Source organism: Strix uralensis, chromosome 16 (genome assembly GCF_047716275.1).
Source record: "Strix uralensis isolate ZFMK-TIS-50842 chromosome 16, bStrUra1, whole genome shotgun sequence".
Classification (NCBI taxonomy): Eukaryota; Metazoa; Chordata; class Aves; order Strigiformes; family Strigidae; genus Strix; species Strix uralensis.
Window position 1 is genome coordinate 7,684,848 of NC_133987.1, and position 25,277 is coordinate 7,710,124.

Below are 25,277 nucleotides of genomic sequence, written 5' to 3' on the forward strand. Positions count from 1 at the left end.
CCCTGTAAAGGCACTTTCTATATTCTATATCCTTATGCAGGGAAACACTTCCAGTTTTCCATCCCAACAAACAGAACAGTCCCACAAATACACAACATTCAGAAGGAATTTTAATTAACAAAATGGTCCAGGAAAGGGAAGGGAGAACCCAAAAAAACAGGCCATTGCATTTGAAAGGTTGCATGTCAGTCACTAGGTATGCCTGCAAGCCCATGCACAGGAAACCATTTGGACCTTTGTCAGTGCAGAACTAGTCTCAGCTTCCAGAACCACTTCTCTACTCTTTCCTTATATAAGCTAAATATTATATACATATATAAAAAAAATACAAACTTGGGTTTGTTATAAAGTGGCTTCTCTCTCTCCCCCTCCTATGCTTGCTTGGCACATGAACGCATGCAAAGCTAGTAGGCTCTGAGGGCTGCACAAACAGCAGGTTTTGGCAACAAAAAAAAATAAACACAGCTAAAATAGATAAGCAAGATTAAAAGCCACTGAATTGAAAACCATATATTTTTCCAATTGTATAGAATTAGAACTACAGCTACGACTTAAAACTGTAAGAGTCTGTCATCCTCTCTCCCAACTCATGTCAAAGTTCATAGCAGCATAACACGAGATTCCTCAAGAAACATCAAGCCAGTGTTCTCTGCTTCAGGAGTGAGTTCACAGGTCAAAGTTTAGTCTGTCCGAAGGATCATGGGAGGATGCTCACTGTCTTCGTCCAATCTAAGTGAGTTGGTTTCATCTTCCAGGCAAACTCCACCCACAGCACCCAGGTCATCTGTATAGGCTGGAGAGAAAGGAAGAAGTAGTTGGGGGGATCAGGAGCACAGACTAAGGCTTAGATCCAAAGTGAACCGTTAGAGGTGAAGCACCAGACGTTACCTGCAACAGTTTCACTGCCACCCTATGTTTGCTTTTATCATGACCCCGTTTCTCCAAGCCAAGAGCAGTTTATGATTAAACTACTCTGTGTATGCGGAATGTGTACTCGTGCTTAGGGCAGGCTGATATTTTTAATCTCTACCCATGTGTTACAGCTGCAACTGCAGTACTGATGCTAAACATGCAGCCTGTCCTTCCTCTGCAGCTGCAGCACTGACCTGAGTGCCAAAGATGGTAGAAGCTCCACTTGGAGAGCTGCAGCATTAACCAAATTCTCACTCTCTCAATTTAATAGAGCAGCAAATCAGGCTAAAAGGTCACTGTTCCCATAAAGGAATGATAGGAGCACTTATCAGCCTTGTCAAAAAAAAAGGGGGGGGGAGGGGCTATAATTCAGATGCTTTGCATGAGGTCTGGATGCAGAACTCCTGCATGAAAGGAGATGTTAGGGCATCTCAAGGACCATTTGGCAAGTACTGCAACTATCACTAATCAACCACAATTTGAGACAAAGTTCTACTCTGAAAGGAGCAAAGATGACTGATCCATCTACAGGAGGCTACTGTCCATCACAAGTGCTCTTTTCCTGCTGCTCAGCAATGCTCCACACCACACCCACGGTTACAAAAAGCTCACTGTTGAAGCAGACGAGCTCACGCAGCCATCTAGAACGAAGCAATACGCAGAGGTACTCTCTGTCCCCTTTCCAGCCTTCTCCTTACCATGCCTTGTGGGTGAGGAAGGCACGTATGTACCTTTAGTCACAGCGGCACTGTACGTCTGCGCTACCAACGGCCGGTCATGGGATGCAGACTCTAGAATTTCGTTGGCTGGCTCCATACTGCCATCGAGCCTACACAGCAGAGAGAGGTTAGCTGGAGAGGTGATCTACCTGGGCATAACACAGCTTTAGTTGACAGCTACGGAAGAAAATCTCATTAGACTTTCAAGAATAATACATATACACATGCAACAGGAGGAACTTGGTCCTTCCATTCCAGAGGACTGTCAAAAAGGCATCTGACAACACTTTGTATTGAAAACTGATGACACATCAGCGACATGCTTGCCTCTGACATAGCATCACAGTCTAAATCCTAGTAGCTGATGCTATGAAAAAAAGACTCAAAACAAGAGTGCATGATTAAAAAAAAATTACCATTCCAATCAGTGATATTACAGATCGTCTCCTGAGCTCTGTCCACAACAGAAGCATTTGCTTTATACACATATACTAGAAAGCCCTCTAGTAGCGAAGGTACTAGAGCATTTCAAAGATTAGGAACTTGAAAAAAAAGCTTCCCTCTGAAACCTCACTTCATCTAAAAGTGAAACCAGAGGTCATACCTTAAAACATTCAGATAACGGTATGATTTTTGACAAGCATTACAGACTGACCAAAGCTGAAAACTAGAATTATCATTGTGAGTTAGTGACTTTAATTCTATGATTGATCATGTAATGACTAAATTACTGTTGCTTTTCTCACCAAACCTTATCAAAAGATAACAATGCCTTGTCATATTTTCCTTAAGTGCTCTACAGTACTGCTACAGAACATTAGTTGGCTGGCCTATATGCAAGGAAGTTTGATAAGGACAGCAGCAGAGAGAGAATACAGATAATTTCATAGGCCAGATTCCCCTCTGTGAAGTCACAGTAACACCTCTTTCTCATGTCTGTAACCACTTCATTTATTGATGAGGAGGATGGTGTCAGTCATTTCCAAGTTCTTGTTTAAGTAAATCAACTCAAACTGCCAAGTAAGAGGAAAGAGGATCATACAGCTAACAGCGATTGATCCCTCACTGCAATCGGACAGTGTTAAGTTTCTGCTGGTAAGTGGTGCTTAGTGTAGCAGATACTAGGAAGGAAGGCACAGGGGGATTCTGAAGTTACTCACTTGTGTCAGAGATCTGGAAAAAGATTAAAGAAATGAGCTGTTCTAAGCTAGACTTTTGCAGAACAGAAGTAAATTTAAGAACAAACTGGATTTTGCGAAGAAATGAAATACAACAGTCCTCAGCTAATGTGGACTTACTTGTGCTGCTTCATCAGTGTGCACTCGCCTCCTTCTTGGGGGTCTAGGTTGTACATGTAGAGATACCCATCAGCAGCTCCCACCAATAAACGAGGGATCTTCTGGATTCTAGAAAGGGTTAGGGGAGAGCAACAGATTAATAAGAATTTAAGAAATTACACTCTCCTCCCCTCCCATGATTTTAAACCGTTATTGTCCACTCTTGCTCCTAGACAGGGAACACTTAACAGAGCACCTAGGAAAGAACCGTGCATAAAAAAAGGCATAACCACACCTTAGGGCTAATGGGATGCTGCAGTAATCTGTCAACTTCTATGTAACCCAGTAAAACAGATTCAGAAGTTACCATCTGTTACCAAGCTTTGTGAACTCCAGAGACAAATATTCTAACGGGAAGTATTTACTTATTTCAGAAGTGTTACAAGGCTTAACTATTGTTTAAAGGGTGCTTTGAGATCAGAGGAGTAAGAGTACAGATGTGAAGTCAATTTAGGATAAAAACTATAAAACCCCCACAAATAAGCTTACGATTGGCTCAGCTTATTGCTTTGGTAGCTGTGCCAAATGGGACCTGCCTTCGGTGAAGACAGAATAAAGATTATATTTAGTCCTCACAATTAACTTTAATGAATGCTATGCTGTTTTAGAGACAAGAATAATACGGACTTGCTTTCAAAGACTTCTTTAATGGTTAGTCTGGATTGCCTAATTTTGCAATTCACTAACCCAACACACAGTATCACTCCCCCTAGCACTAACGGAAGCAAATGCCATAAGCCCATGGGTTTGTTCTCAACATTCTTCTTTCAAAATTAAAAGACATCTTTAAACAACGCTTAGAAAGAGTCTCTTCTCATCCAAATATTATGCCTTTTCCTCCTCCCCTCACAGCACTGCGAGGTGTTAGCTCTAACACATTGCTCTTAAAGTGGAAGAGGTTTTGAAATGATTACAGGTGACCCACTGCTCTGCGGAGATGAGGTTATGTTCTACAGCGTCAGCCTCTCTGTAGCCCAATGTGGCAACCCAGTGGGGTGCTGAACGCAGCAGCCTCAATTTCTTTACTCACGTGGCAAGTGCACAGATGTTTTTGTGCCCACAAAACGGCAGGCGGACTGTAGCAAAGGCTCTACCCTGGTTGAACATTTCTGTTACTTGAGAGGGCAGATAGCTTGTTGAGGCCATCAGCACTTTTCCAAAGTAACCTGTCCAGGTTGTAGGCTCTTCCTGAGGTCTACAAGTCAGAAGAAAAAAGTGACTGACTTTGCCTTCACATTAGAGAAAAAGGTGTGTAAACACTTTGAAACATCTTTTTATTTATAAAGATACTAAGCAGCTATTTGTTTCTCTTCGGAAATAACACCCTTGAGAACTCTTAATTCACTTAATTTATGCTACAGGACACAATGTATCCTACAGTACCCTCAGCCTGTTATTTAAGCATGTTTGATTGCAAACTGATACTTCTGCTTATAAAACTGCATTTCATAAGGTTCGTTATACAAGAGCATGACCTACTGGAAAGTGCTACACTTCAGTATTTTATTCACCTGTCTATCACTAAGCAAATCATTGTTTTCAACAACTTACCTTCCTATGGAAATAAGACTGTCCTCTCAAATCATAAATAGAAGCATTTTACAACTCGGTGCCTTTTAAAGCCCTATAGGCAGATGGAAGGCATTGCTGAGATAGCTCTTTCCATATAGATGTCAGAAGCAGCAAAACACAAATGTAACTGAAAATGTTAAAACCGCTCCACATTTCTCTGCCAAGGATGGCCAATTTGTTTTTGGCAGAAATACCTTTTCTATTCACCGGGAGGACAGTACACAGCTCAGCTACCCTTGCTGATCTGTAAATGACTTCTTAAGCCCTTTACTTTACAGAAGTGTTCAAAAGAAGTCTGTCCACACTTTGGAGAACTCATCCTGTTAAGTATTATCAATTTTAAAGCCTTTTCCTCGAAAAAAATCTAAGGCACCTCTGAAACCTACTTTTCTTTCACAGTCTCAAGTTTGAAGATATGCACCGTCTCTGTGTTACTGGACGCAGACAGAAACATGCCATCCATGCTGAAAGCCAACGAACAGATGCTCACACACCTGGGGCGGGGGGGGAAAAGAAAGGAAAAACAATAAAGCATTATTTCTGACATTCTGATACCGTACCCATTAGTGTAAGAAGAAAGCTAGTATTAACTAACTCATGGGAATTGACTTAAACAAGAATATTACTTCTCCATTTTGGTAGGCAGGAGTCTTTCTGTACATTCACCACTAAGGAGCTCCATAATGTTCACATGAGCTGTACTGTGAGAGCTGGGAAACTGTGGCTGCATGGTAGACTCACCTGCTCTTCTTCTGCCAGAGACTGCAGGTGATTTGCAATTAAGCCAAAGTATTTTAATTAATAATTAAGCAGATTTCTCAGTCACCACTGCTTTGCAAATAAGAAAAAAAGAACATTTCCACAGTAAGCACTCTGTATTCTCCAATACCATCTTAAAGCACTTCAAGAGCAAGATCCCCATTAATGATGTTCAACTCTGATGTATACCAGATATGGGGGTCAATTAGTAACAATTTGAACTCAGTCCTACCTCTGCATAAAGTACAGTAGAACCACACATTTGCTACTATCACAAATCATAGGACCATTTCACAAGTGCTATCAATGATCACAGCACTAGCAGGGTTTAGAAGAGAGAGTATTAGATGTACTGCCTCCAATTGCCATCAGAATACAATATATCTTACAAAAGGTGACCCACTTTAAACAAGATCCCTCACCAATAAATCTTTAAAAGGCAAGAGGGAGTATAATTCCGACAGGATTGATTTATAGAATAGTCAAGTCCAAAGGAGTGAAATTGGAAGACATTCAAACTGAAACTGTTAGAAGTGTATAGCTAGGGATGAATGAAGATGAAAATAGGCAAAAATCAGGATGCCAGCTCAATTGCAGAACATGCTAGAGATCTACCATACAGAATGAGCTTCAGATTATTAGCCCAGTTGAACTTTACCTCTTCACTCCCCTCCGGAATTCAAAGAGTTTCTGTCCCTCTGGAATGGAAAACACTCTTATTACTGTCCCCTGTAAAGAAAAAAATAAATCATTTTTCATTTCAAGTTCATTCACTGTGTATTAGGTCCAGTGAGCAGAGTACAACTACAAGCAACAAACCATTTTGCTGTTAACTTATTGCTGTTGGTGCACACCACATACTAGCATGAAATATTTATGGAGCTTGCTCGTGGGATGTGTTTGAAGAGTAGAGAAACAAGAAGAGGTGAGAGCTACTAATGCAGAGAACAAGCTGCGCATCAAGAACAGCCCTTCTTATCATATTTGATCATGAAAATGACCACACTAAACAAGTACCACAAGTACAGTCACCTGGATGTCTTTGTGCCTTTATCAGATGCAATCAGTTACACCTTTATATTCTAAGCTTATTACTCAAATAGCAGAGGCTTCAGACTTCTTAATTTATACAATTTAGATGGACAATTTGTCATCGTGTGCCAAAGACTGGCAAGACACCTCTCTATTCTGACTTTAACTGTCTTGTTTTCATTAGGAAGAGAGCATCAAATCAAGACAACTGATTTCTAACAAGTATCCTGCACTAAAGGGAGAAACACTTAGAGGATTGCCCTGATTACAGCCAGATTAAAATGTGTTTATCTAAATAACCTTATTATCCAATATTTCACAGCATGGAAATCGTGTCAAATATCATTAACAGTTCCTAACTTAGATCTGCCATTATAACTGTAAGCCTTCTTTTTTGGCACTTGTGCATGGAATTGTGCATGCTTAAAATTACTTAAAACGATTAGAAACAAATTTCATTTTTATCACTGTTGGAAAGTCAATAAAAAGCCACCTTACCTTTTCTGACGCAGTGGCGAGTTTAGTACCACTTGAGTCAAATGCCAAAGCAGCCAAGGGACTATCATGAGCTGGGATCATATTAGCAGCTCTCTGCAGGAGTGAATCAATAAAATATAATCTTAGTTCAGTACAGGTTAAAAGCTACATGCTTGCATCTTAAGACTGCATATTTAACAGCATCCAAGGCAAATATGGGTCCTTATTTTACAGACAGCTTCAATACTTGTTTCAGTAACTGCTAAGTACATAAATTATCAGTGAAGCATGTGCATAGAGAGTACAAGCAGTAGAAGGATACTTAAAAGACAGTTTAAACTGTCTTTTAAAGAAGTTACTTTACTTTGCTCCACCCATCTGTCCAGCTCTACTCATCAAATCTAATACTAGAGTCTATTTCCTTTGCTGACCTTCTGTGAAGCCTAACTGCAAGAGATACTGCAAACTGATGCAGAGGAACCTAACAGTGTCTAGTAATTACTCTCTAAGTTAAGCCATTCCAAAAAACTGCATCTTTAGAAGTAGAAACAGCATTCACAAAGATTCTTACTAGATTGATGGTGTCAAAGACTTGTACTTCTCCAATAGTTGCACTTCCTGGATAGGCCAGGTAGCAGTTATCGTTGTTTATTGATAAAGCACACAACCCTAGAAGGGATGCAGAAACAGAATTAGAAAGAGGCAAATTTCAAGACTTATGCAGCAAAACTTTCTGTAATATTCAGACACAGAATCAAAGGTAACTCAAGTTATCCTCACAAGGTATCAACAGAAACAGAACAAGTATGAGCAATCTCAAGAGTCCACCTGCAACATACTCAACTATTTAACACAAGTCCAATATAAAACAGAAAAGGAAGAATACCAATAGAGCTACAACAACTGATGAAGCAGTAGAATTTCCCATGTCTGCTGTGACTCCTAAAGCATTAACCCGACAAAGCCTTTAACTATACCAAGGGCTGGCAAGGTCCAGTTTGTATCTCTACTACTTCTACCATTTCAACACATCCACTCTAGAAGACTAAAATACTGGGAAGATGCAGTTAAGGCAGAGTCTGCTATTTGTTCTCAAAAACCTCACCTGGATTAAAGGGTAGGCTTTAAGACAACACTCATGTATTTCATTGTTACTTTTATTTGAAAGGGGAATTAACAATGCTACAGTTCCCTGCAGGAATGTCATACGTTGACACAGAATGCACTTTTCAGAGTTATGCTAGCCTCTAACAAGATACTTACCTGCAGGATTGGGAGGTGTCTCCCTGATTGTATGTAATACCTTCATGTCTCGTATGTTGTGTATATAAAGAGACTCTTCCAGACATACTATCAGCCTCTAGACATGGGAAAGAGGACGAAATGCTGATATCAAACTGGAGTTTATATTAACTTATCAATCCTAAAACAATTGTATCCAAAAATGCAGTAGGTACCTTCCAATAGAGAAAAGGTTGTACCCACCTGATGGGAAGAAACAAGAGTCTGACAGAAGATACACAAGATACACCTCTTGACAAGGCTTCAACAGCGCAATACTACACTCGGTCACTTGAACTGACCAGTGCACTTGACTTCTCTCAACCACGCTAGTGCAAATTGATTTAAATGAAAATGATTTACATTACTAGTTTAAGTCAGCAAGCCAGAAACCTTCATTTAAAGCTATTTAATTCTTATTCTGTTCCTGCCCTTATGTATTCCCCCCCCCCCGCCCCCCCAAGAGCCCAATTCACATATGGAAATAATTTTCTACTTTGGCTAAAAAGAAAAAACATACAAGACTTTTTAACCATTTATAAAGCCTATTACTTAATCATTTGTGAGGGCCTTTTTTAAAAAAAAAAACCTTTAAGTTCAACATCTCATTTACACTTTCACAGACTACATCTGGATGACTAACAAGATGTTGCTCATTTAATGCTACCTCACTATGCCAGAAATCAAATTAGCCACCGTTTCCCTTATGATTTTAAACAGAAATTCCATCTTTCCCACACCTGATTTTCGCGGGCGAGGATGGACGCTATGAAAATTTTCTCCTTCAGATGCCATTCTCTACTTTGAATGAACTGGTTAAAGACAGAGAAGTCTGTATTTGCAGAACAGCCTACTAAGGATTTAGTAATAAGCAAACAATGGTTCCAGGTACTTAAAAGTTTCACCAGTTCAGTGATTTTTTTAAAAAAAAATTTATTTTTTAAAAAGAATTCAGCAAACTGTATTTAAAACATATAAAATGAATAGATAATTAACTTTAGGCCTGAACAGAAACCATCAGTTTCACATACTTTCACATTTAGGATCACAGGATGATTCATGGGAGGGACCTCAGGAGGTCTCTCGTCCAACCTCCTACTCAAAGCAAGCCCAGCTTACTCAGGTCGTTTTCCTAAGTAAATACATAATCACAGAACCAAAAATACTTAACCAAGTATGAGTACTGAGATGCCATACAGAAGCTACAGTTGAAAAAATACAAGTTAATTTCAAATAGCAATTCTGTCACCAAAGGAACAGACATCAGTCAGCAGAGGAAGTGCCAGAATAAGATCCACAACCCCTTCCCGTGTTTTCAGCTAGTCAAAATTACTACTCACCTGTCTATTGAGTTTGACAGCCAAGATGGTGTTGGAGTAACTGTAGTTGCAAATCTCTGTCCCCTTCTTAAAGTGACAAACTTTCAGCTTGCGTGGAGCTTTAAGGCTAACTATGGCCACCAGACTACTGGAGAACAGCCTCTCCACAATGCACACATCTTCTGTGTCAGCTGAGGAATCACAGCAGTGAGGGAAAAAATACAGACAGAGATTTCAGAGAAGAAGAATGATGCACATCAACAGGAAATACTGTCTAAGAAAATACAGTTTACCACCACAAACATTTTGCCACAGCAGCTCAGACTCAAGGTGGGATGCAGAACAGCTTTTTAAAGCAGAAAACCTGCACAGTGAATGCTGATTTACAAAGACTTCCTCTCCCCACCCTCAGGTGTCATGCAAGTTTATGCTTCAGAACAGAGCAGCTACCCCCCTCCCCGCCCAAGATCCAACACAAAAAAATCCCAAAGACACAAAAAATGGCAAGTTGTCAAATTCCAGAATTTTACAATCTTCTCTCACCTCTGCAGAAATCTAAGAAAGCAAAGGGGTTTTGGGTTTTTTTTGGTGTGTGTTTTTTGGTTTGTTTTTTAAGCTGTATTATGCATGGAAGGGTTTTTGATGACCAAAAACCTTGGAGTTTCTGCACACCTCTCCATGAAGAAAGGTTATTGTACTCAAAGAAGTGGTACACTCATTTGTTACAAGACTGCTCCAGCCACTGATTAGTACTTTTACACATATCTTTCACCTAAAACCAATTTGTACAAGAATCACCAAAGCCCAGCATGTACACATAGCCATAAAACACGTTACTTTTGTCAAGTGTTCTGCTACAGAAGTGCTGGAGGCAAAGGAGGACCACAGGTCACCATTCAAAATGTGGGGAAGACAGCAGGAGGGAGGAGAGTCCAGGATCTCCAGCAAAGAAGCACTTTCAGAGCATCTGATTATAGCACAGTACTGGTCCAAGCTGGTAGGAGTCCAAGTCCTACCACCAGTTACCCTGGCACTTGTGCTTCCCCCTCCCAGCCCCTGAAGCTCCCCTCCAAAAGCTCCAGAGACACAGCAGACACAGTTTTCACAGCAGGAGAAAACTGGAGAGTTTTACCACTCTGCAGCTCTCCTGCAGCTACTGGCTACGCCCGCCCTTCCATCACAGAACTGAATTAAGACAAGCGACTTGAGCCTTTGGCCTTGATCCCTGAAACAACCAAATTTTTCAGAAGTCAGTATCTGTATTATCTCAATGCTTAACACATTCCAAACCATAAAATTGCCAGTAAGAAAAAAAAGAGCTTGTTTCTGAAGGCTTCTGTTTTGGCCAAGAGACACATAAAATAATTAACTGGCACTGTTCTCATCGGCCATGACAGAAATTCCCTGAAAAAAGTTCTGTCCAACATTCTCAGCATATGACAATGTCATCACTGGGTGACATGCCTGCTTAGAAAGTGCTTTTTCTGGGAAGTTATTTCAAGAAAAAGAAGAGAAAATATTTAATGCTCTATATTCTTTTGAATGAGAGAGAAATAGCCTCCTTATGGAAAATGAGCAGATTTATACTAAGCATTTTCAGTATTCTGTGCAACATAATTGACTTTTATCTAAATCTCGTATTTAATATGGTACTTTTCCAGAGAAGACAAAACAGCTCAGAGAGGCTTTGAAAATTCAATTTCCTCATGCAACAGGGATAAGGCATTTTAGCAATGACTGTTTTCAAGGAATTGTTCTCCATTTTCCTAGTGCCACACACAACACATGAAAAAGAAATACAAAAATCTGCTTCAATAAATTTATGCATAGACTTTCAAATGCGGAGGTTTCATGTTTCTTGAATCAGACTAGTAACATAAAAGATTCTCAAGTATTTCACAGTATAGGTTATCAGCTTTCCGTCTAAGCCTGGAGTCCTTCATAACGATGGCATCCTTTTACCAGTCAGAAGACCAGCACGCAGAGACTCAAAAAACCACAGTCTGACTGCTCCCTGCTGCTGGGCGAGCACAGCTTCTTTCCCCATTCAGGGGCAACTGTGTTAAGACACAGCTTCTGGGATTTGTTACTCCCCCAGGCAGGCAGGAGAACTGGTATTTCAGAGTAGGAACAGCAGCAGATTCAGATGGAAAAACTGCTGTCCTATGCTGCCCTGATGGGAAGAGCAGGCAGCAGGGAAGGAAGGCACACAGGGAAGAGCACTATCAAGAACTAAGCAGTCACACACAGAAGAAAAAAAAAAAACTTTCAACAAGGAAAATGCTTGAGAGGTATAGACAATCCTTCAGTCTTGCCATAAAAAAAACAAATACAATACAGATAGTTACCTTTAGAGAAAGGCTTTGTGATGGGCTTTTAATTAAATTCACTTTAAAAATACAGGATGCACCTCTGTTCCTTTGTCTTCCACTAACAGGAAGAAGGGGTAAAATCTCTTCTCAGCTGCCAAGTCATGTACGCTTCCTAACCAGCAACCATTCGAGTACCAGGTTATACTGCACACCCTACATTCAGCTGACCTGAATTAATCATGTTTAGAAGCACTAGTTAAGTCCTATAGTAATGCTGTTAAGCACAGGGTTTTTTCCCTATTTGTATTTTCTCCTTTACACAAGCGAGCACTGCCAGAAAGTCAGATTCAAAATACAGTAAGAACAAAAGCAGAACTGTAAAACCATTTAAATATCAGCAGCGAGGGGAGAACAAGCAAATACATAACAAGATTACAGTTTCATAAACACAAGCATGTAGCATCACAGACAAGAGCTGGTTAGAACCAGCTAGATTATGATCAGCTGTGCTTTTATTGCATTTTTAATCCAAGAACATGAAGCATGTTATGAGCATTCATTAAGCCTTAAAGCACCCTCCAATCTAATACTTATTTTTACAGGAGGATCAACTGAGCAGGCAGTTAGGTGACTTGTACAGTCACAGTAGAAGTCAGTGATGGGAGCAGACAAAGAAACCTTCCATCCTTTTCAGTCCTTCTCTCAAACACAAGACAGCTGGGGCATATTCTGCAGTCTCCTTTAGACACCTACACAAGAACTGGCAGATCAACCTTACAGAAGAGAGGGAGGGGTCCTTAGAAGTGCTCACTCAAAACAGCACAGTCTTTAGACCCACTTAAACTAAATTGGGAGGCAGGAGGCACATATCTGGGAGGCCTCAAGATACCCTTCCTTGCAGAAAGGAGGTACCCAATATGTAGGAAGCCCTCCACTCCCATATCAAGTTTTAAACAGGCACGGCTTGCAAGCCCAAGACTGAAAATTATTTAACTGCATACAAAAAATGATGATCTCAAACATTTAGGTCTGCTGCAGACACTGCATGCCCTGTGAGCAAAGGTCAAGACAAGCTGGTCAAACCATCAAATTTTTTACTGAATGGTACCTCACACTCTGTGCTCTGTATTTACAGACTTAACACTCATGGAAGAAAGATTACAATATCAAGAGGTTAAGCCAATACAAGCATCCCAGAGCAGTGAAGACAAGACTGAAATCAGCAGGTCTAAATTTCAATCCCAGCTGCTTTATCAGTTTATTGCAAGATTTTGGGCAAGGCACTTTATCCAATCCGTACTTTTTCTTTCAAGGACTACCTAGAAGAAGCAGTCTTGCAAAGTTCAGTCTCAGTATGTTTATTCAGTGTCTTGTGTAACAGGAGTCATCTTCACCGAGTCTCCTGGGGTGATATCAGGCCAGATACTGTAAGTGCCTAACATACTATGGAGGTCAGGTACCTAAACTCAAGAGCATAAAATGGAATTCAAGCCACTGATTAACCAGTACAACCAGACCATGACTCAAACAGGCAGATGTAGCTGCAACACAATTTAACCTGACCACAGGTGCCTAATTCGAACCTCACAATTACTTCTCTCCATTGACTGTATACAGAATGGGGCTGGCACCACAGATAATAGGTGATCTGAATCACACACCATTTTCAAACTTAAGATGCCACAGGGTCAGGTCACTTAGGGAATGGAGGCTGAAGACAACTCTTGTGTAGCATGGTACACCAGGATCCCACTATAAATGCTGACATCATAGCTATTGGTACCATCTGTTCACATGGGAGTTTACACGAAAGCAAGGATACTCATGCATAGCATTCATAGTTTACTTATTAGCTCCTCAAAAAAGCTAAGTCTGTGAACTGCTGGCAAAACAGGGGATATCACGTCTGCCCCAAGACTCCCTCCATTTCATCTCAATATCCTACTCAACTGTGATCAGTATTGAGAAGTTATGGGAACTTGGATTATACACCCTTTTGGTTGAATACTCCTGCAGCTATCATGTTAAAGTAATTTTCTAACAGCAAATATTAGGGTTAAATGAAAAGATAATCAAGGCTTTGTTTTCTTATTTGATAAAGGTATATTAGCGGTTTCCTGCCCCCATAGCCAGTATGAAGACTCAAAAGATACTCTTTCACAGCAGTAAATTCTTTTTTACACCCAGCTGCTATAACACCTGGCTATTGGACACAAAATTGGGAAAGCGAAGAGTTCTCCTCATAGCTATTACCAAATTTCACAACATAGCAGCTAAATTTAAATACAGAACACTGATACATAGTTTTGCCCTGTCAGCAATCAACTGTTTTGTATTTGTGTGATATTTCATCATACACTTAAGGTTCCTCTTATGCCAATTTCAAACAACCTGTGAAGAAATGAAACATGTCTTATTCTTCCCAAATATCCAACCAAGGGGATAAGAAAAAAAAAAAAAAAGAAAGAAGATACTCACTGCATTCATAGATCTGCTCTAATTTGTCCACAGAAGAAAGAGAGAAGAATTTGTAGCCTGATTTACTGCCAACTGCAAGGGATCTGAAAAAGAAACAAGCCAGTCAGAAACATAAACTAAATCAGCTATTACTACCGTTGGACAGATTCTGACCCTATTCTAAAACTCCAGTTGGGTTAGCTCAGTAAGAAAAGCAATAAAAAGCTTGACTGAAAAAGCCACAATAGACACAGATAGCTTCCTCATCTCTGAAAAGGCCAAATAGCTGGAATCCTGCTTCACATTTTACGAAATGAGAGTTCACAGTTTAACGTAAGTCTACTGCCCAGTTCATACTGGGGATTTCTCCACACAAACTAAAAGCTTTAGTGTGGAGGAAAGATGATGACTTGAATAATGTAATGCAAACCAATTACATCATTGTCTCATCATTAGAGGTGACCTTCAAGACCTTTTAAACTTGGCTGTCTGGAGGTTTTTTGCTCTTTATACTGTAACCTTCCCCAACCACCCTAAAAGAGCATTTATTATTTTTTTTTTTTTAAAGGAATTAAAGACTGCCGACTAATTTTCTCTAGTTTTATTTGATGATATTCTAGCATCTCCAAAGAACATTGTTAGGTCTCAGTCCTACAAATACTCATGCCAAATCTTTGATCGGAGGCGCCCTCTTAAAAATGCTAGTCACTGATGTTTAAACAGATTTTAACAGCAGTAGAACATTAAAACACTGACTACAAACCCTTCTTTCCTCCATTACTCAATTTTCACACTTAGCTCACAGGCCATTTAATTGCTTTTCCAGTCAGAGTCAAAGACAGGTCTTAAAATTTAAGATAGAAAAACCTTTAGGCTTGTCTTGCAGGTCTTTACACATCAAGGCAGCAGACAATGGCACATTATTATTTTCCCCTCCCCATGTGGAGGATGACTTTATGCCATAGAAAATTAACAGTCCATACAGAAGTGTATTCGTATGCTTATAGTTCATATATTTCTTACTGCCAGGGCAAATGAAGAAAAACTAATTAAATTCCAATAAAATGTATTTCGATATGTCAAACTGTGGCAAGTCATTCAATACAAGGCTCAAGCCCAACCCTGCCAGTCAGCCTGCCAAAATGCCCTTCTGAACTCAGCAAGATGATTCCCTATAATTCAGATGCACTAGCGATTAGTTCTGCATTTAGAATACATAACAGATTCCTAGATTTCTTGCTCTTTCTTTATTTTCCTCTCACAGCTCCAAAGTGAGCCCTTTTTAAACTTCAGGGTACCCACAACATTAAAAAAAATGTTCCTCAGATGGCTTACCCTCTGAAATTAAGATCCCAAGCTATAAAATCAACTTCTGTATGATGATATGACCTTCTCTTCTAGAAGAAAAAACACAACTGGCACAGTCTGGTTAAGAAATTATATCTGAGAAGGTTTAAACCTTGAAATTAAAATATGCACCATCCAGGCAAGAGAAGTAAGCCTCCCCAGATTCAATAACCAAGATATTAAAAAAAGTATATTAGGTTCAGAGACAGAGAAGCAACTATAAAACAAAATTTTGTTGCTGCTCCTAAATCACCTTAGAAATACTGAATTTAATTTTACTTCAGACAAAATTGGTATGTTCAGCAGACTATATCTGATTAGTCAAAGATGCTTCAGTGTTTTTCCTCAACTACTTCTGTACAACTCAAAAAAATCCACATTCTGTGAAAAAAATATGAAACTGTAATGTGGAAAAAAAAAAAAATAATGAGTTAGCTTTTCTTAGATCATCTACTGCTTCCCCCAGAAGAAAGTTTAACAAAGAATGACATTAAAACTGTCACTTCACAAAGGTAAACAAGCACTCAACTGAGTTAAAAATAAATGGAGTCACAAGACTCCTTGCAATATAAACGATCTACAAAAGACATAGGATGATTTCCACATAGCAGCTATTTGTGAGTGTATTACTAGGCAGAATTGATTCCTGGATTGTACTTACAGCTTTAAATACAGAATATTGCTGTATCACTGTTTTACTGACAGTATCACTGAAACCAGTAAGGAAACCCATTTTTCTTGTCCTACTGACTACCCATACCTCATTTAAATAAGCTTTAGACAACGGCAAAAGCGAGCTGTTTACGTGATAAAAATCATTAGATTGAGTAGAAGCCAAAATGAAGCAGCACAGTACAGATCCTTCCATCCATGGCAACCGCTTTTTGTTATTTCTTTCAGGATCAAGGTGATGAAGTCACAAATCATTTGTTTACACAGAACAGTTCAAGTCAGTATAATTAAACCCATTTCAGTATACAAGCATAACTGCAAAACAACCCATTTTTCTTCTAGAACAGCATTCTCTATTTTGGAGGGTTTGGGTTTGTTGTGTTTTTTTTTTTTTTTTTAAATGGACTCTCAAATTACTTCTTACAAAACTATTGGAAAAAGGCTTTTTATATGTAATAAGAGAACTCACTAGGCTGAGTTATACCAGCATAATCATAATGATTTAAATCCCTCATCTTCCACCGCACCGATATTACACTTAAGCCCTTAAGACACCTGATAGCTATCTAAATGACCAAATCCACAAAACAAGTATCTAGCCAAAATTACCTCACCTCCGAAAAAATGTGCAACCATATGGGGAAGAAATATGATCAATAAGCCATTCAGCTATTGCTCAAATTGACAGCGGCCAACAAGAAGCTACTGTAGTTCATCAGAAGCTCCTTTACAATGTGGGTGTTATGCTTTATTATCACCAATTTTCAGAAGCTGATGAGAGACTGAAATTGAAAATAAAATCAATATCCAAAAAAATTGCCTTTCTTCTTCTAACATTATGCTACACACAGGTGTTTTTTTAGATATATTATGTGTAGCCTCTATTACACACCTTAGATTGTAGACTTTGAGCTATTTCATCATCAAGGTTGTCTACTCAGTACGAAATTACCAATGTAGCTGTGATTTATGAAACTGTGTTTACCTGCTTTTTTCAAAGATAATACTGTAGTCTGATCCAAGACTACATAACTCTTGAGAGTATTTTCAAGAGTGGCTGTCATAAATAATTAAAACTAACCTCATCAAGGAACAGTGTTATGAGATATTTCACACACTCATTTCAAGATGCTGACATTCACTGTAAGTGCACTCACCTAGAGTGGGAAATCAGCTGGTTCAATCTCTCTGGCTCTTTAGAAACAAGTTTTTTCAGATGGGTTAGAATCGTACAGGTTTTCTTTTGCTTCTCTAATATACATACAGAAGGAAGAAAACCAGTTTTTCCCTTTCCATATCATAGAGGACCTTAACTATTAATCATAAATATTCTACATTAATCAGAAAGATTCTACTAAGGGCAGCTCTTTCAAAGATTAAAATCAATTGCATCTGCAGTATAAACATGACTCCAGAAGTCATTACTATTTTAAATAACTGCTTAATTAAACCTACTTTCATTACGATACAGTCTCATTATACTAATGCTCCACCTCATTTCAAAACCAATGTAAATTTCCAAAGACAAAACATTTTGTGAACAAAGGCTTATGATGAAGAGAGAGAAAGTAATAAGAAAAAAAAAAAAATCAGTGAAATGCCGTAAGAATTACTAAGGACACTTACTTTGCTTTATTTCCCCCTTCCAAATGTCTGCTGAAACCAAAGTCATAAGATCTTACAGACATGTCTTAATAGAAAGGTCAAGAACGTCATTATTTCAGACAAGAGCTAGATACAGAAACTCCTATGTTCAACAGATTTGTCAGCAACACTCTGACAACCCACAGGAGATATTCCCATTGTTCTTATATTAAAAGAAAACCAACACAAACTTAAATCTGCTACAGCAAAAGGCGACCACACTTGCTCATCACTTTACATGCAGCAATAGGCTTGGACAACAGCGAGTTCATAATCCAAGTAAACATCACTACTCTCAGGCCAAATTCCCATCCAAATTGTCACACACTGAGGAAGAGTTCCTCTGGCAAGCCTGCCTCAGCTTCTATCTCCACTGCAACAACAGCAAGTAACACAGCATACGATTGCTTATCTCAGCTATCTTCCCTGAGCATGAGAGCTACGTGATCACTCTTTCCTTCCTTTTTTTTTTTGTTTTTGTTTAGCTTTAAAGCCTACTTGAAATAAAGAGTTCTCCTGTCCTCAAGGATCATAGGTGAATGACATCTGAACCCGGGAGAAACAAAGGCAGAGGAGTGAATGCTCAGCACCTAACCCTTGTTCTTCTCACCACAAGCAGTTTACTACAGAGATCCAAACATCACATAGTAAGGGAACTAGAATACAACTTCGGCAACATGAAGCATGCCATACAACTTTTGAGCCATAAGCATTTGCTCAGAACATAGAATGAAACAGACTTGGAAACAAAAGGGCAGAATTAAATCAGAAAGAACAGATATATGGACTGATACCTGTCACATGTAACTCCACACATAGATCAAAGCAGAGACTAAAGAAGACCTTGCAAATAAGGCATACACCAGTGTTTTCATTAGGAGTCCAAATGCAAGGCTTCCTTTTCTCCTTTCATCAGGAGTCTGTTTTCAAAACTACAGCAACTATTTTGTTTCCAAGTGCTGTCACATGATTACTTATTTTTAAGAAGGTGACTAAAACTCCTCTACAGTCTGTCGACTTGCATTATTTCACAAGCAGGTTCTTTGGGTTGGATTTTTTGTTGTTGGTTTGTTTTTTTTTTTGTAAATGGAGTCTGAACACTGTAAGTTAATTTTTAAGTTCTTTCAAAGGCATTTCTCTGGGAATATTTGTGTAACAATTTAAAGACTGAAAGTTTTACCTATTTTTGATACATATAAGCTTTGAGATCTTGAAGTTACACTTTGCTTAAAAAGTTACAAAGTTCTATTACATTATGCATTTCCCTTACGGGTTTTAAAACTTGTACAAGTTTGTGAGACAAGTTTTAATTTTTCATAAATGTATCTGTGCCCAGTTTTAGCAGCTCTCACAGAAGCAATACAAACAGCACGCAGGTTTAAGTTGTACTTTTTACCAAATATCTATCGTTAAAGATTTCCACCTGCTAAAACATACCTAGCACCAAGATCAACCACAAGCTTCTACTGCACGGTTTTCCCAGGATACCTGAATTCTGATCAGTTACTTCACTTTCATCTGCAAGCTGGAGCTTCTGCCTCTCAATCAGAGAATGCCAGTCATGCTGAGTTGTGCAATGATTGATTCACTGGGGAAAAGGGCTAGGTCCAAGACAAGCACACTAACATCTTCTGAAAATGACCTTCTCCATGTTTTTACTTAATGAAAACATATTATATCAAAGAGAAGCCACAAACCAACTGCTTCTGCTGCATTATAGGTGGAGTGTTTACAGGCAGAGTTCCAGTCCCAGCTAATAATTCAGAACTCTCGTGTAAATAAAGCTTAGGGCAGTATACAATAAAGAGGCAAGACAACACTTGAAATAATGTAGATACTACTCCAAGAACCAATGTCACTACATACAGCATCCATGAATGAACATTTAAAAAAAAGCTAAGTCTGGGGAAAACAAACAACTAAAAGCAAGATAGAGGATATCTGCTTCAGTCACGAGGGACTCCAGCAACTGGGAAAAGCAACAGGAACTTTTATGTTGACAACATTCTTCTAACCACCAGCAATCCAATCTCCCAAGACTAAAAGCCACCATGAAGCTCATCTCCTTCCTACAGGAGACAATAATTAATTACCAACCCTCCATAAAGCCTAGGAAAGGTTAGCTCAATACCTATTTTTACCAGCAACAAGTACCATCTTTTCCCAATACAAGGCAACTGGCTCTGCTGTCTAGGTAAGCAAGGCATATTTGAGCATGAGTGGAACTGGCACCTTGTTAAGTTGAAGGTAAAAGCTTTAAATGTAACAACAACAATGCGCCCATGTCATTTATTTTCCAGTTTTGTCTGTCAGCGATTTTTCTAATTACTGAAGCACACCTTAAAACATGATGCGAGCTCTACTGACTGGGAAGACGTAAACAAAGCTTGTCTTTCATATACTGGCTGAAAGAATATGCATTTGTTTACCTTGCCTGTCTGGAGAAGGACTCCAGTTACTTGTAATATAAGTTGAGAATAAGTAAGCTTTCTGAGGCCCAGCATGGGAAAGTGTAATTCATTCCTAGTAAGTACTTTTCAGCTCTTCTCACCTGGTAAATGGTGATCTTCTAGATACATAGGGTGGTACACCAATAAACCCAGAGAGTTGACTTCTTGTTTCTCTATTCAAACATGTAAGAGAGATCACGGCGGGGAGGGGAGGAATCAAATAAACTTCAGTTTAAAGAGCTTACACAACCACTAAACTCTACTCAGTTTAAGAACTAGAATGCAACTTGGTGATTTGGGTCACTTACCCCATCAGACAAGAGTTTTAGTAAGAAGCTGCTCACAAAGATGTCTGCAAGACTTGTTTTATACTTACTACTTTTCTTAGAGAGATTCCTTGGAGACACTATTAGAAAGAAGGGATACTTATTTGACATCACTCAACCATCTCATTTGTCTCAAAGTAAGTGGGCTTTTAAATTATTCTTGTAACTGAGACAAAAATATGAACAGAAGCCTTTTTAATATTTATGTCATTTCTATAATAGATAATTAAAAATGCAAAAATATTCAAAAATGACACAAAAGACCTAGTGTCCCAAGACTCTGAATTGCAGAGATATATGATCTATGGGCCAGGTCTGGATCACATAAAAAGATACATCACCAAAACTCTCATCAGCTAATCTCAAAGTGCTTTACATATAAAAACAGCATTTAAAAAAATTTAATCTACCTGCATAATGTACATTAGACTGCTGAATACCAAAAAAATCAGCTATAGAACAGAAACTGAAGAATACTTTTTGGATATTTATGAAAATGAAGTGGGAAAAGTAGCAAAATAGCATACACAGTTGATGAAAGAAGTCAGCCGGTTGCCCCTTCCCCGCCCCCCCCCCCCCCCCCGCAATAAACTCAAAAAGGAATCACACTTTATTCTTCCTTGACAAAAGATTTCAAGGTCTACAAGCCAAAGACCACCTAGATAAGCTTATATTATATTTGTTTTCTTTTTACTTCTGTTTGGGGTTTGTTCTCAAGTCAAGCCTGCAGCTGTCTTGTTCAAAATAAGGGTTTTTTTGTCACAACTCAGTGATCTTTAAATATATACAGCTCTCCACAAAACTAAGGTGCAACTGAAAATAGGCAGTGGCTTTAAGGAAGGAGAAATGCTAATGCTTTTAGATCACCATGTTGGACAGCACAGTTTAACTTCAAAAACTTATACAATGACCTTTATAAACTGCAAAAGAAAGAGGTGACAGGTTTCCTAGTTATGAGGACTTGTTTTCTCTAGTAATAGGTAAAAAATGGATGGTATCCGAGTAAAACATGGGCATGTTCTATACAGACAATGACAGGGTGAGCTTTATATGGTACTCGACCAAAAAAACGTGAAAAGTAGTTGCAAAAGTCTTTGGCTCGAATCAATATATGGATAATGATTTACTTACAAATACACAGAGGACTATTGCTTCCCCCCCATCATTTATCATGTTATTTACTGTTAAAGTCTCTTGTCTCAAATCTATCCAGCTCCACTTGTTCATCTCTTCACACCCAACAAAACCTACAAAAGTAAACAGAGTATTTCCTTCTGTGATGTGACCTTTCTCCTCAATCTTGGCAGTCACCATAAATAATCTTGTCGCCTTCACAATTCCCATATGCTACAGTACATGCTGAAGACAGTCAAAGATCTCTCGTGAGGACAAGATATCGTTGCTTGTAAAACGAACAAGTTGTTAAAAGAACAAACCACCACCACACACGTGGATTATGCTCTGTGATGCCAACCTGAGATCATTTCCTCTTACTCACTTCCTAAAACAAAACTCCTCCTTTCTCAAGTACAAGTTCTTTCAGTTATTGCCCCCCAGTTTCATCTCTTAGGTATTTAAGACAGTCAAATCCTTCTTTAAAGGATCTTTAGTGCTCCAATTTCAACTATTACCGATTTCTTAAATTGAAAAATATTGCTTTTTAATACCCCATACAAAAATTAATATGCACTAATTAATCTAAATATGTTGCAACTGTTAAATAGTTGGCAAGATGTGCAGCATAAACTACCTGACCATTCCTAGAATTGAAACACAAATAAGTGCAGTTTCCAGGACTACATCAGAAAGGCCTCTTTTTCAAAATCGAAACCAAAAGAAGCATGGCATCATAAAAATACCTTTATGCCTAAGGCATGCTGCTTCAATACAGGCAGCAGACGAAAATAAAAAAGTTGTATGAAAACATAGCTACAAGGAGCTTTCAGATGAAATCTTTGCACCTCCTGGAAGACTTGGGTCTTCATGTTATCTCAGGCCCTCCTAAAAGCTGGACATCATCAAGAAGCAGCAACAGTCCTCCCTCCCTTTCTCAAAGCAACAGCGAGCAATGCCTAGCAAGTACGAGAAGGAAAAGCTCCCCAGGGCAACAACCTGCGGGAGGGAAAAGGCAATATGCTGCAACCACAGCTCAAGCAGCCCATTAGCCCTCTGCTGCGTGTCCCTAGGAGAGCGGCCCCACGCCCCGCAGCTCCACACACGTGCTGGAAAGGAAAAGGGGGCTGTTCCCACCCCTCCTCGCTGCAGGGATGAGAGGGGCCTCAGCCCCACTCTGTGGCAGCGAGGGCAGAGGCTGCAGTGGGGCTCCCTGCCACGGGAAGGGGTGACACCAGGGAAGGGGGGGCCCGCCACGCCTCCCTCAGCGGCCAGGCCTCCTGAGCGGCCCCCGGCCACAGCCCTCTCAGGCGCCCCGCGCCCAGGGCCCCCGGTCAGGCCGGGCAGCCCCCTCCCTCAGGCCAGAACCCCCGGTCAGGCCGGGCACCGCCCCCTTACGTGTTGTCCTGGTTGAAGTTGGCGAAGAGCAGATGGCCGCTGCCGGCATCGCCGCTCTGACTGGCCAAGTTCATGGCGGGACGGCCCTTGCCACCCCCGTCCGGCGGGGGAGGAGGGAAAACACCTCAGGCAGGCAGCGCACCTCAGCCGCGGCGGCCCCGGCCCCCGCCGCGCACCCGCGGCCTCCTCATCCCCGCCGGCCCCTTGTTTACGCTGCGGGCGGCGGAGCGGCCCCGCGCCTGCGCCGCCCCGCCCCGCCCCGTCGGCCCCCGCCGGCCGCCCCCCTCCCGGCCACCGTACTGCGCCGCGCACGCGCCCGCCCGGCGGGGTGGGCGGGGCCGCGCATGCGCTCGGGGGGTGGCGCCGAACTCGGTTGGAGCTGGGGTGGGGGGTAGAGGACGCAGCGACGTTCCAAAGCTAAGCAGGGTCCACCGCGGTCGGCGGCTGGATGGGAGACCTAGAGTCGCCAACTCGGCCGCGTCCCCGCTGTTCCCAGCCTCGACCGCGGCCGCCACGTTACTGTCACAGTCGCTACAGACCCTGCAGGGTCAAACCCCGCACGGTCCCCGCCCTCCGGCGCCTTCTGCAGTTCTGCTCCGTGCCACGGGAGGTCCCCAAGGCTCAGCAAATGGGGCAGCGGGCTCTGCTGCTGGGCACAGCCTCTTCCAGGGAGCTCGCAACTGAGCGCAGTGGCCGTGTCAGGGCCTTTGGGTGTCCCCAGCTTCGCAGGACAGCCAGGCGTGGGCAGGAGGCAGTTTCAGAGCAAATGGATTCACGGGCTGCCAGATCCTGGGAGCAGCTTGTCAGGACACAATATAAATTGCCAGCAAAAAAAGGCAACTGAACTAGGAATGTCTGGAAACTGGATTGAAATCAAGGGTTTGGCCCTGAGAAGAGCTAATCTCTGGGAAATAAGCTGTGCTGGGGAGCACAGGGCGTTTGGGGAACGTAGGGTGTTGGGGCTGGTTTATCCAGGAGGGTTTGAGCGATGCAGTGGGGAGCAATGGAGCCGTCTCCTTCACCAGCCTGGTGGCACGCCGATGTATAAGGGACCCTCTGCGCTCCCCAATGTTTAATTAACCTTCAGAAGCTGACAAGGAGACCCCTCCAAATGGCTTAAGCCCAAGCAGCTTTGCCCCGGCACCCCACTGCCCTGTGTCCACCCTGCCACAGCCCACAGCCATCCCCAGCAGGTCCTGCCCCCCACGCTGCCCCCCACACCTGCCTCTGCCTCTGCTACAGCTGCTGCCAACCCGTCCATATGTCCGCTAACTCCTACCCATCCAAAATTTCTTCTCTTGCAGGGAGGTTTTTCCTGCTAATAGATGGCAGATTTTAATCTCAAATTGTCTCTTTTCTTAGCTGCTGGCTCCAGCAGCTTAATGTGCCAGAAAACCTCCCTTCCTGGGGAAATGCGATTACAGTGTGCACTGTCAGGAGAGCCCAACACCACCATCATAGCACCCAAAGGCACAGATATTCACGCTGTTCACAGCTGGGATCCTGCTCTGACCCATCATCGGGAGCAGGGAACAATGCACAGAGGTGTCTCCAGCTATGGGACTCCTGCAGGGTTTGGGGCTTTGCATATTTTGGGGAGGAAGCAGCCCTGGGCTTCATGACCCACTCCTCCTCTAAAGGAAAACTCTGCAAGACCCCCCCTGTTTTGGTGACATTATAAAAATGTCACCGCATTCGAGGTACCCTGAATCTTGGAAACTCTCCTTAACATCATTACAATTACTCAGATCTTTGCACCAGGGATGGGGGAGGAAAGAAAAGCAAGGGTGGTCTGGTGGCCAGCCGATATGTGAGGGGAGCTGCCATGCGGGGAGGGGACGCATACTGGCGGGGTACAGGTGGTGTGAGCGTGGACATCTCTGCATCCCACCACTGAGCAGCTCCAGGCTGCCTGCGATTCTCCAGGTGCCGGGTTTGGAGGCAGCGCTGGGGCTGGAGCCATTCCCCAGCACGATGCGTGAGGCTTTGGTTGCCATAACAACTGGATTCAGGCTTCAAAAATAGTAACTTATTTTTCATTCAATTTGCCTTTTGCCCTCTGAGACAGATCTATTTCAGGACTGATGGTTCACTTCAGGTGTCCCTCGCCAGCACCCCCGGCTGGGGGCTTCAGGAATGAGGGTTATTTT

At 41.3% G+C, this 25,277-nt stretch overlaps 1 protein-coding gene across 9 annotated transcripts; it reads right to left on the bottom strand.

Annotated features, from left to right (window-relative positions):
• Nucleotides 1–88: 88 nt before the first annotated feature.
• Nucleotides 89–23,375, bottom strand: WIPI2 (WD repeat domain, phosphoinositide interacting 2). Of its 9 annotated transcripts, none has more exons than XM_074886525.1 (14): nucleotides 23,128–23,359; nucleotides 21,748–21,863; nucleotides 15,513–15,574; nucleotides 14,199–14,281; nucleotides 9,430–9,599; nucleotides 8,072–8,168; nucleotides 7,380–7,477; nucleotides 6,830–6,922; nucleotides 5,958–6,028; nucleotides 4,927–5,034; nucleotides 3,999–4,163; nucleotides 2,930–3,037; nucleotides 1,644–1,741; nucleotides 89–793 (listed from the first exon to the last, which is right to left on the bottom strand). In XM_074886525.1, exons 1-14 carry the CDS (start codon nucleotides 23,174–23,176, stop codon nucleotides 681–683), a joined length of 1,431 nt encoding a protein of 476 aa, XP_074742626.1. In that variant the 5' UTR covers nucleotides 23,177–23,359; the 3' UTR covers nucleotides 89–680. The 9 variants fall into 9 exon arrangements, with proteins under 9 accessions (XP_074742626.1, XP_074742625.1, XP_074742631.1 ...); XM_074886524.1 differs by having other exon boundaries at nucleotides 1,611–1,741; XM_074886530.1 differs by lacking the exon at nucleotides 21,748–21,863 and having other exon boundaries at nucleotides 1,611–1,741; nucleotides 23,128–23,370.
• Between the last annotated feature and the right edge of the window lie 1,902 nt (nucleotides 23,376–25,277).

Excerpts from the sequence above, each read along its gene's own strand:
- WIPI2 (XM_074886524.1), bottom strand. The coding sequence starts at position 23,176 with ATGCCGGCAGCGGCCATCTGCTCTTCGCCAACTTCAACCAGGACAACA. Across the intron at positions 6,923-7,379 it reads TCTTTGACACCATCAATCTA|AGAGCTGCTAATATGATCCC; the intron begins GTAAGAATCTTT and ends TCACTCCTGCAG. Across the intron at positions 4,164-4,926 it reads CTTGAGACTGTGAAAGAAAA|ACCTCAGGAAGAGCCTACAA; the intron begins GTAGGTTTCAGA and ends TCTGACTTGTAG.